This window comes from Nematostella vectensis, chromosome 9 (assembly GCF_932526225.1).
Source record: "Nematostella vectensis chromosome 9, jaNemVect1.1, whole genome shotgun sequence".
Taxonomy (NCBI): domain Eukaryota; kingdom Metazoa; phylum Cnidaria; class Anthozoa; order Actiniaria; family Edwardsiidae; genus Nematostella; species Nematostella vectensis.
This window is the reverse complement of record NC_064042.1, coordinates 13,200,679-13,212,923: the sequence shown is the minus strand read 5'-3', so window position 1 is coordinate 13,212,923 and position 12,245 is coordinate 13,200,679. Positions and strand designations below refer to the sequence as shown.

Genomic DNA, 12,245 nt, shown 5'->3' with positions numbered 1-12,245 from the left:
CAAAATTGAAGAAATCCGCATTTTTTCGTACTAATGCGACTAATTGTTTTATTGTCTACTTCAGGTGACGATTTAACTGATAACGGTAACACCAACCCTCGCTGTGGAGACATGTTCACCATGGCAACCTTGCACAAGCTGTCAATCTACTGCGAGCCGAGGAAATCAGGACGCTATGTGAACGTGCGTCTGGTAGGAGCTAGTACGGTACTGACCCTGTGTGAGGTTGAGGTGTACTCCGAGAGCAAAGGTACATTCCTCTACTGCTCGAAATACAGGCGCGTACACAGGGGGGGGGGGGTGCAGGGTGCGCGCACCCACCCCCTCCCCCCCCCACACACACCCCTTGGCGGCCAGAAAGAGGGTCATTTTTTATTAAGGAAGCTTCAAATACTATCTTTTTCATATGATACCTATGCCATACCCCCCCCCCCCTCCACCCTCCCCCCCCCCCCCCTTCAGCCAATCCTGGGTGCGCGCCTGAAATCTACGCACTTGAGCCGACATCCGTTAGTCTGCCCATAAGTACACAAAAGCTTTTGTGTACCCTGTGTCGGATCTTGCCTGGGTACCAAAGGGTAAAATATCTATCCTAAACATTTAATCTTGTCTACAGCTGTAATTGCCGATAAACCTTCACCGGAAGTACTTGAAATCTACGACCTAGAATCGAAATCCGCTAATCTCACGTGCCCAAAAGCATTTGGTCACCCTGTGCCGGTTGTAGCCTGGGTACTAAATGACAAAGTTTACCAAAACAGCACTAGTCGTCACTTCCAGACACCGGCCATGGACCGGACATACGCCGACAAGACATGGGAGTGCATTGTGTCCAACAAACACGGATCTGACTTTTACCAGTTTCCGGTTAAGGTCCTAAGTAAGTATGGATTCTAGAAGAAAACACGTTCTTCGTGTGCAACTCAATATAATTGAGTCTTGGTGGGATAAGTGACTAGCGACAAACGGCCTTAAAAGTAACCGACAACCAAGAAAACATGAAAAAAAAAATTGTGAATAGCGAACAACAAACGACTACCGACATTTTAATATTTCCCTTATTTGTACTCTTATTTCCATCGTCAATCAACAAAAATCCAGCCATTTCAGAATCTGCACCAATTCAATTATTTTTTATTAATCCATGATTAATTTATTACTAATTAGTTATTAATTACTAATCAATATTCTTACTGTTTAATCTAGTAAATACTTGAAATCTGATACAAAAAGCGAGTACTAACTTGAATTTAGCGACTGCCGATAAATGACGATAATTCTAACTGAAACTGACTAACGACAAATTACGGAAATTTCATCTTACTATCGACATGCAGATTTCCCATCTCGACCCTGATATATAAAGACATGATTACACTGAAGACTTATCTGCCCCATCAGATTACTATTATACAAGACCCTGCGCACAGGGTTGACTGGGATACCTGAGATCTGCAACTTGCTTGGACACTGTGTTGTGACATGTATGACAAAGATTTTACTGCCCACTTTGGATATAATAAAAAAAAATATATAGATTCTTGGTTTTTATTGTAAATGCCATATCACAACACTAATTGGGGCAAGAAAGGTACGAAGCATCATATTGAGGTGGGGTGGACTCAAGGTGTGCTCCATGACAGTAGACGGGGCTGATCACTTAGGGGTAAATTTATTTTAACACCCTAAGTGAGTCATATTAACAATATAATTTTATTGAAATGTATTATTTTATTTATGTAAGTGCCAAGTAAAGAACAACATTTATTTATTTTGAAGTCATTTTCAGTTGCGATCTGTTTTAAACGTTTTCGTTCGGGAAACGTGAGGTTTCTGGATGAATGACTGTAACCAGAAAGTCAACAATTTTCTTTTTTCTTTTTAGCTAAAACAAACGAACAAGAAAGCACCTGCCTACACACTTGAGTTTACATTAGAGAACTGTCATGGTTGCAAACGCGTTTAAACTAAATCTTTCTATTTAAATATATCTATTCCCGGGGTGCGTTCTTCGTCTAGAATAACATTTGCTGAAGTCTGATATCATTATTTTACTATCTTTTGCAGGCCACCTTAGAATGTGTCGAGAGCATACAATAAAAGATAGCATAAAACGACGTGTTGATTACCAAGACGGCAACTATAGTAATGATGGCAGTCACATCAATGAGCAGATATGGCAGGCTTTCAAGATGCACTCGGCGCCAATGCAGGTTTGTATCAAATTCATGACATAATAAAACGTAAAATAAGCATTTACGGTATGTGTGCCCGCCAAAGGAGAGTATTCTGTTTTTAACAAGTTTAGAATAGATAGATCAAAGAAACTGAAAACTAAAGGACAAAATGAAAAGCAACGCAGCTGAAATGTTCAGATCTATTTCGTGTTACCAAATTAGGGAGCGGTCATTAATTACTGGGGGGGGGGGGGTGGGGGGGGGTGAGCCGGCAATTTTGCAAAACCCTGGCCTCAAAAATTTTGGCCCCCCTTCAAATCCAAGCCCAAAAATCGTGACCCCCCCTAAACCGGGCGCTCCAAAATGTTTAAGAGTGGCACAGAGATAAACAAAAAATACCGGTGTCGCTAGATACGACTGCGTAGTCGACGATATTAACAAAGACATTCTAGGTTTCGCAACATTTTAAAGTATTCGTTCTGTTCAACTGATAAGAACGGGCAGCTTTGTCTGTCAACCATGAGAGGGATTCTCAAAATTTATTTATATAAAGACAAGATTGGTACCTGAATAATATGGAACTAGATATACAATAGTAGAAAACATTGGAACTGAATAAAATTTACATTTGAACAAGGACTCTATTGCTCAGTATTAAATTAAAACCAGACTTAAACTCTTAAAGGCGCCCAAAAAATGTGACCCCCCTCTAATGACATCCCAAAAAATATGATCCCCCTAAATCGGCAACCCAAAAAACATAGCGTTCCCTACATATTTGCCCTCCCCCCCCCCCCGTAATAAATGACCGCTCCCTTAGCAACATTGTTTTCTCGAGTGGTCAGCACATTTCCAGTAAAACACAAAAAGCATCTATTTGCTGGTGTGAGTGGAATATCATACGCAATATTAGACGCACGAGATGTCGCCAAAATCACTAAACGTTGTTTGCCTAAGTCGGACCTTAAGCACACACACGCATTACGTCTACTACACCAAAAAGCAATTGTTTCGAGCAATGATGTCCTTCGTTTAGCTACCGGAATCGTGCGTGCCGACTCATCGCTGCGGCGCCCAGGCCACCGGATGGATCACGCAGCCACATCCTAGTGCCCGCGATGGTGTGGTACAGCGGACAGTTTGTTTTCACTTGGACGGTGAATGCTGCCGTTACAAAACACAAATCTACGTACGCCGTTGCCATGGTTTTTACGTTTACAAGCTACGAGAACTGCATTTTGGAGTGAATGCGAAATATTGCATCACAGGTGAAGGAAAACTAAAAATAATATCCTTCGTCTAATAAGCGCCTGGGGCCGGTTCCTAAAGCAGGTTAGCGCTAACCCAGGGATAAATACGGCTGTATTGATATTTGATTGGATGAAAAGCGCATTCATCCCTGGGTTAGCGTTAACCTGCTTTCTAGGAACCAGGCCCTGGGCGCTAGTGCAACACGTAGGCACGCCGCCATTTTATGCTCTCCCCAATGGCGAGTCACAAAGTCAAAGCATCCATTTTAATTTTAATTAATTTAATTTAATTTATTGACTTTGCCCACGGAGAAAAAAAAAATACACATACATAATACGTTATACATGAGAAACAGAACATAAATACATACAATAACGAAAGGGCAGGGTATCCGCCACAGCTAGGCCAATTACGGCGGACCCGAGTTTAAAATGTGTAAAAGTTACAAGGTCACAAAAACTAAATTAGAAACAACATGAAATTTGGTGCGTTAGCACCCTGGCCCGATTGCATGTGAGGCAGACAGATTTCCATGAGCGCGGATCCTCTGGATCGTAAGTTATCGAAAGAGCATTTAAGTAGTAATTTAATAAAGCGCGCTTGAAAGAAGTATGGTCAGAGTAGCTAGAACTATTTAACAAATTAGTGAGAGTGTTCCATATTCTTGTACAACGGTTTAAATATGATTTTTGAAAAGCAGAAGTTTTGCATTTGCGAGCGAAGAATTGTGGTGCGTTCGAGTTTGTAGATGATCTAGTAGGACGGACTGAGCGAACTTTGGGAACAATTGATGGATTAATATTGACAAGCCCATTTATGATTTTATAAAAGTATGACATGTCCAAATATTCGTGCCAATACGATAGTGGCAATAATTTAAGTTGAATAAGTCTTTCTTTGTATGTTTGGCTGCATCTAAATGGGAGTCCTAACATGTACTTGCTAGCTCGTCTTTGGATTCTTTCAACTCGTCTAATCAGGTCCTTTGTCTGCGGTGCCCACAGTTGTGTTGCGTATCCTAGGTGAGGACGTACTAGGGCGAGATACATCGATCTTCTTATGTTAGTTTTCTTTATGGATCTTGAGTGTCTTCTAACGAACCCCAGCGTCCTGTTGGCCTTACTACATGCCTCGTCAACTTGCTTAGTCCAAGAGAGGTCGTCTGACATCCAGACGCCGAGATCCTTCTCCGTCTCAGTGCAGGCTAAAGGCAAACCGCCAAGCGAATATGTTTTGAGAACTGGTTTACGCTTTCGCGAAACCCGCATGACTTTGCTCTTTGTTTGATTAAATGTCATGCCTGTCGATGCCGCCCAGCCATTTAGACTGTTCAGGTCAGATTGTAACACATCCGTGTCGTCCGCCGAGTTGATAACATTAAAGACCTTAGTGTCGTCTGCAAATGTCGCAACACTGCATGAGCAAACTGAATCTCCATAGGCCATTTCAAGCGAGTAACCAAGAATGATATTTTCAATCAAATATAACAATCTATAACAAATCAAACTTCATTCGTAGATTGTTATTTTGAAGTTTTCTTGCGAATAAACCGCTGTATTTTCAATGATAAACAATCACAAAGAAGTGGGTGGTCGACATTCTTTAAAGCGGCATTGTCATCAGGTGCGAAACGTCAACCGACAAGAGACAAAAGAATCTATTAGAATCCTCCGTGTTGTTTAACAGGCCATCCGCTCTGAATTAAAAGTCACCTCCTCAAAGTAGCTTCCAATACAAACCGCTTTAACAATTCTGAAATATTTTTCGCATTTTCCGTTTACGTAATCGGCCAGACGTAAACTGGTCACAATGCCGCCGTTTCTTAAAGTGCAATAATGATTTACGTGCTCAACGAAAGAAAAACAAGAGAAAATACACTGTTTGAAACCAACGTCGAACTTTCGACAGCAGAGGAAATAATCCAGAAAGCTTCAAAATGACTCTTAATTTGGGTTTAGGACGCTTCACTTTAAAAAATAACAAAACTGCAATGCACTTAAGGTAGTATTAATGACCCCTTTAATTATGGATAAGAAACCTTACCCCGCTCCCTAATGCCATTTCCTGGGAGAGTTTTTTGTTGTGCATTTTAGTAAAACAAATTCTCCCGTAAGCGGTGTTTGGATTGACCATATAGAGAATATAAAGATATTAAAATAAAGATATTTTTTTACAAATAAAGACATTTTTATCTCCTTTTTGATCTTACAGAGCTAAAGGCAGTTGAAGAAGAACCCATTCTGATGTCCAAGTTCATAGCACCAGCTGGTCACGACAACTTTGCGTTACCACGTCACGCAATCGCTATAGAGCAGGATGTTACGGTAGGAGATTGCGTTACATTCTGCATGCTGGATCGCAGGTGTCAATCACTAAATTACATCACAAGCAGCAAGACTTGCGAGATCAATAACGCGACCAGGCACGAGAGCGAGGATGATGTAACGCCAAGAGCAGGAGTGGTCCATTACGAGGCTGTGCAGGTCATTCACGTCAACGATTAGTGTACTATCTTTTGTTTTTGCTTTTTTAATATATCATTGGTATTGTATATCTTTATATACACTATACACTGAATTCAAGGATAATCATAGCAATTTTCAAAACTCTCTGTAAGAACAGCCCCCCCCCCCCACGGAGGGGATTGGTAACTCCGGGGGAGTGGGGGGGCTCAAGCTGCCAGGAATTTCCAGAGAGGAGGGGGGGGGGGAGGGGGGAGGGGGTTATTTTCTTCCAGGGGGTTGGAAATTCCAGAGGGGTGGGGGGTCATACCTCCGATATGGATATTTTGTGGAACTACATAATGCCCCGAAATTAAGAGCGGCCCAGCCCCAAATGAAAACGTTGACGCTGTTATTTAGAAAAAAAATAATGAACCGCAAGATAGCATCTCTTATGCTCTGACTCTTGCTAATCGTTATTTCACGCACTTTTTGTCAAAACTCTTGTAAATATACCTAGGTACTGATATTAGCTGACCTACAATAAGCCATTTATTCCTCTGGCTTTGTACTTTTTATTTGTATGTAAATATGTAATTACAAGACACAAGAATTATATCCATTATTTGCAAATCTATTGCTGTCGCTTAGCTTGAAAATCTTTAAAAAAAGCCTAAGCTTTAGCTTTTCTGCTTGTATATCTATAAGGTAGAACACCTACAACGCGATCTTGGCGGAGGCAGGGAGATTTTTCTCATTAGTATTTAGATTTCATTGTAGTCTAAAGGCTTTTTCGCAAATGTACAAAGAAGTGTGAATAATAAAATTCAAAAGTCTTTCCCCAAAAAACTAGACTTAATGGGTACACTGTCATTGGCAAGAACTAAAAGGAGTCGATTTTGCAATTATTTTGCTTCAAAATACATATTACTCATTGCAACAACTTAACACAGATGAATCTTTCTTTTTGGAATAGTCTTGACTAGTTTTCAACAAGGATATCCTCGGTTTCCGCTGAAATCTTTAGCTCCTGATTTCGAGGCCATGCAACAAAATGTCGAATCGGGAACATCGATATCTCGGCTTTTCAATACGACACTCTGGACCCGCTGGTCTTGCACCATGCCTCAATTTTCAGACAGTCTATTTGAAGAAACTCTACTGAACCCCGATAATTCTGAAGGAAGTAACTCTCTTCTAGACAATAGTTCCGATGAAACGAGCCGATTCAGTGGTACAAGGATAACATTTGTAGCTACTATAAATCCAACCTGAAAATTTCGTACCTGAATATAAATTCAGCGCAAAACAAATTTGACGAAGTGAAGAGAATGCCCTCCTCAATCTAGCACTATTTCATATAATTTTTATTGGCTGAAACAAAACTTGACAGTTTCTGTGCGGATATCTTTCATCATCCCGGCTACTGCGTTATAAGGCGCGATCGAAAGAAAGGAGGAGGGGTCTTATGGCGCTTATTCGGGAGGATCTGAGTGTCTACCGTAGACGAAAACTTGAGTCGGTTGACTCAATTCTTTTGGATGTGTCCGACAAACGTAACTCAAGGTTCATTGTATGCGCATGCTATAGATCGCAAAGACTCTGCAAACCAACAGATTTTATTTCGTCCTTAACATCGGCCTTGGAAATAATGTAAAGATGCCGGCAAGAAATCATGGTTATCGGTGATTGTAATTTGGACATGATGGTAGACGAGAGTGAAGGAAGGACTGAAAATCCCTTATTTAAAGATTTCTGTGAACTATTTTGCATTTACAATCAGATACATCATTGATCGATGTTGTGTTAGCTAGCCACCCCGAACGCTTTGCGACATGCGGAAATTTAAAACTCGGACTAAGCGACCACGAACTTGTTTTCGCTATTAGAAAAAGCAAAACACCAAGACACTTGGCGCGAGAGTGTGTTTACAGAAGCATGAAGCACCCAAGACCTTGGGCGTGTCCCATCGGACTCGGCCTATGCCTTTGAAGACGTTAATGATCTTGGGACCATTGGGGCGCTCTCTACTGCCAAGTGTTGGACACGCACGCTCCTCTAAAAAACGCATCAGAGGCGACCAGCTGCCCTGGATCACACCGCAGCTTCTGCGTGAAATTTCTCACCGTAATCATTTTTACAAAGCTCATGCTAAAAATCCATCTGACGTTTCCTGGAGGCCTATCGTAAACAGAGAAATGACGTGGCTAAAGCGAACGGGAATGAAGTCGTTTTGCATGGACGCCTCATTAAACACCAAACACCACGGGGAATTTTGGGAAAAAAATGAAGACACTTCTCCCTGGCAAAATTAAGTCTCGTTCAAAGATTGTATTGCTGGAGGAGGATAGGCTAATATGTGATCCCTACCAGCTACCGGTAGCAAAAAACATTCAACAACTTTTTCTGCGATGTGGCCGACAGCGATGGCAACTTGTTGGATGTTGATCACCCGAGCATTAAGAGCATTAGCGAGACAATGTAAAAACGGAACAATCTTTCAAATTCTACCCGGTCAGCACGGAGTACATCTCGCAAATTCTGGAAAAGCTAAACCCAAGGAAATAATATATCCCAACGGATGTTGCGCATATCTGGTCCAGCCATTGCGCTACCGCTGACCAGCCTGATTAACTATTTCCTCAATCACCATGCGTGGTCTGTGACTTGGAAATGTAGCAATGTCTCCCCAATTCATTAAAAGTCAGACGAGACAATAAAGGGAACTATCGCCCTGTGTCTGTCCTGACAGCACTATCCAAGGTGTACGGGAGGGTCATGTTTGACCAGTTATACGGCCCGGTTTGCTATACTTTGTCGACCAACCTGTCTGGATTTCTGAAGGGCCACTCTTGCTGCACAGCACTGCTGAAGATGGTCGAAGACTGGAGATCAAGTCTAAACATCAGAGAGGGGGTGGCGACAGTAGCTGTGGATTTGAGTAAAGCATTTGACTCCGTCTGTCACTCGCTATTACTTGCCAAGCTGAAAGCCTACGGATTCTCGGGCGGGGCCATCTCCCTGATGAGCTCTTACCTTTGCGGGGGAAAACAACGTGTAAAGCTTGACAACGTGCACTCTAAGAGGAGGCCAGTCACCAGAGGACTCCCTCAGGGGTCTCTGCTCGGACCTCTATTATTTAAGATCTACATAAACGATCTTAACTTTTTTGTAAAGAACACTTCCCTCAGACTGTATGCAGATGACACTACTGCTTACGCTTCAGATACATCGCCGCCCATTGTCCTTGAAAATATAATTTATTCTGACTTAGACATGGTATCCAACTGGTTTCGTAATAACTATTTGTGTGTAAACGTTAGCAAGACTTAGGCTATGGGCGTTGGTCCATCATCTTACTCCTACGACCTCAAACTAGATAACGAAACTTTTAAAACCGGAGACAATCTGAAAATACTCGGAGTAACCCTAGACAGAAAGCTCTCTTTTCATCCATACGTAAAAGAGCAGCTCAAAAAAGCATGCGCCAAGGCGTCGGCTTTGCGCAAAGTTTGGAAATTCATTCCACAGGACATTATGGTCAGGTTATATAAAGCGTACATATTACCACACCTAGAGTACTGCAGCCCTTTATTACTAGGAATTTTGGATGGGCTTAACAATAAGTTAGAGGACACAAACTATTATATACTAAGGAGCCTATTGGGAAGGTCTAAAACTTCTACATACACACTTTTTTTAAATCTAGCAAATATACAGTCTCTATATTCAAGAAGGTGATTCCAAGCCCTTGTTAACTTGTACAAATGTATTTACGGGAAAGGCCCAAGCGATCTTAGTAACCTTTTCAATATTTTAACTCTAAATTATAATTTGCGAGGAAGTGGCTCTCACCTTAACCCCTTTTCAGACTGGGCTATTTTGAGCTGTCTGTGACTGGGGGCTAAAAGGCCCCCGCTTCCGTATTTCATGAACCATTAAGGCTATAACCATTAAGCTTACAGAAAATGATCACCAACATGCAAAGAATCGTCACGCCCTATTTTGGGTGTAGTCGAATCAAATATGGAGTCGCAAAGACGTCATAAATACGATGTCTAGCAATTCGTTCAAATATTGCCTAAATGATCGGATATCGGGTTGAAATCATTTTGCATCATTCAGAGATATCAAAATCAACGTTTTAACGGCTTTACAATGCAAAAAGGCCATAAAAATGTTTCAATAATCATTTTTTGTAAGAATTTCCGCCATCTTAGGTCCGCCATCTTGGATCCGCTATCTTGGATTCTTATGATTTTTGGAATTATTACAGAAAAAAGTATTTGCATGCATGTATTACTGCTCATAGTAATGATAAATGCATAATATTAGCTTTTAAAGTGTCTTCTAGTAAATCTAGTGACATTTTTAACAACAGCTTTGAGAGAGCAAAATTTACCCACCCCTCCCCCCAAATTTCCGAGGTGAAAAATTCTTACGCTGTTATTTAACTTGTCACCTAAACAAACTTATAAAGTCAAAAGAGGCATTTAAATCTGAGAGACAGGACCAAAATATGAAAAATTCACTACTTTTTCGTTTTTGGGAAACCTATGTGTGAGAAAACGGTTGCCATGGTAACATGGAGCGCCTCCTCGACATGTCAATGGCATCAAAATGTCCGCAGATAGATTTTAGGAAAAGTCACCAAGCTTTTGCCTCTTAGCTGTTATGGTTCAGAAGTTATAGCAATTTTCACGGAGGGGGGGCTTAAAGAGTCGTTACCGACCTATAAGATAAAATCATATCAATCTAATTTGTGTTTTTTTGCTCATTTACCTGCTATATTGGGGTATAAGGGGTCATGATGAGACTAAAACAAAATACGCAAATTATAAGCGCAACCAGAAGGCAAATAACTCCATCAGGTACACATAATGGGGACCTCACGTTTAATATATTATCACACATTTTACTTATACATTTGTGAATGCCTTCCCTTTCCTCGTTTTATCCCTTAAAATAATGTACTTTCATATACATACTATATACATACTTGGAATACCCTTATATTTTTCAGTCTGATAATTAAATAATTGATTCTACGAAACATTATAACATTTCTGCATACAACATGAATTGGAACGATATCTCAGTCCGTGCTACTACCGGTGTTGGTATCGTTGTAAGGACGACCTAGGTTATGATGTAAAAAAAATAGCACAAAAATAAAACTTTATTCAAGTAAGAAGATTCTAGTCTTTTATTTAACAAATAGACCTCATTTTTTGCGTGTCATGAACAACAGTCACGCAACTCGACTGCGTTCATCTGTGCGTCACAGCGTGTCATGAACAACAGTCACGCAACTCGACTCCGTGCATCTGTGCGTCACAGCGTGTCATGAACAACAGTCACGCAACTCGACTCCGTGCATCTGTGCGTCACAGCGTGTCATGAACAACAGTCACGCAACTCCACTGCGTGCATCTGTGCGTCACAGCGTGTCATGAACAACAGTCACGCAACTCGACTCCGTGCATCTGTGCGTCACAGCGTGTCATGAACAACAGTCACGCAACTCCACTGCGTGCATCTGTGCGTCACACGCACAGATTAACGCAGTCGAGTTGCGTGACTGTTCATCTGTGCGTAACAGCGTTTCATGAACAACAGTCACGCAACTCGACAGCGTCTCGTTGCGTACTTTTTTGCTCATGACACGCTGTGACGTCATCTGTGCATCTATTAGAGGACACACATACAAAACAAAGAGATCTATTTGTTTTATACAACAATAAAAATGTTATCTTATTTTACAATCTAGCTTTGGGGAGCGCGCGCATGCTGACGTCAATCGTGCGTGTCTCCTCTAATAACATACGGTCCCTCGACCAATCAGAGCTCGCGAATTACGAGTGTCGTTGTATAACAGTCTTTAGTATATAAAACTCGGGGACCTAGCAAGAAAAAGCGATTTGATTGGTTGAGTAACACGGGATTAAATGCAATATACACCTCCTAGGAGGTGGATATTTTCCTGCGCCCCGAAATCAAAATGGCGGGTGTAACAGCAGATTTGCAAGTGTTTCCGAAAAGAAAATTGCTCTAAAGCTCGTTTTATATACTAAAAGAATTATACCATTTCCATTTCGGCGGATAGTGGCTTTAAAAATTTATTCGCCCGCTTCGCCACTATCCACCTCAATGGAAATGGTATAATTGGTAATTATACAACGACACTCGTAAATCGCACTCTCTGATTGGTCAAGGGTTCATGTGTTATTAGAGGACACACACATGCTTGGCTCTGATTGGTCAAGGGTTCATGTGTTATTAGAGGACACGTGCTCGATTGGCGTCAGCATGGCGCGCGCTCCCAAAAACTAGATTACGAAATAAACATGTTGATTGTGTATAAAACACACAGATC

The 12,245-nt window shown here is 41.3% G+C and overlaps 1 protein-coding gene across 1 annotated transcript in view; it reads left to right on the top strand.

The window, feature by feature from the left end:
* The window catches only part of LOC5506446, a 30,848-nt gene extending 24,798 nt beyond the window's left edge, over positions 1 to 6,050 (top strand). Inside the window, exons 6-10 of the mRNA XM_048732856.1 lie at positions 65 to 250; positions 617 to 880; positions 2,068 to 2,213; positions 3,214 to 3,445; positions 5,640 to 6,050. Coding sequence (XP_048588813.1) covers positions 65 to 250; positions 617 to 880; positions 2,068 to 2,213; positions 3,214 to 3,445; positions 5,640 to 5,932 — 1,121 coding nt within the window. The 3' untranslated portion in view covers positions 5,933 to 6,050. The remainder of the gene's footprint in view (positions 1 to 64; positions 251 to 616; positions 881 to 2,067; positions 2,214 to 3,213; positions 3,446 to 5,639) is intronic.
* The last annotated feature ends 6,195 nt before the right edge of the window (positions 6,051 to 12,245 follow it).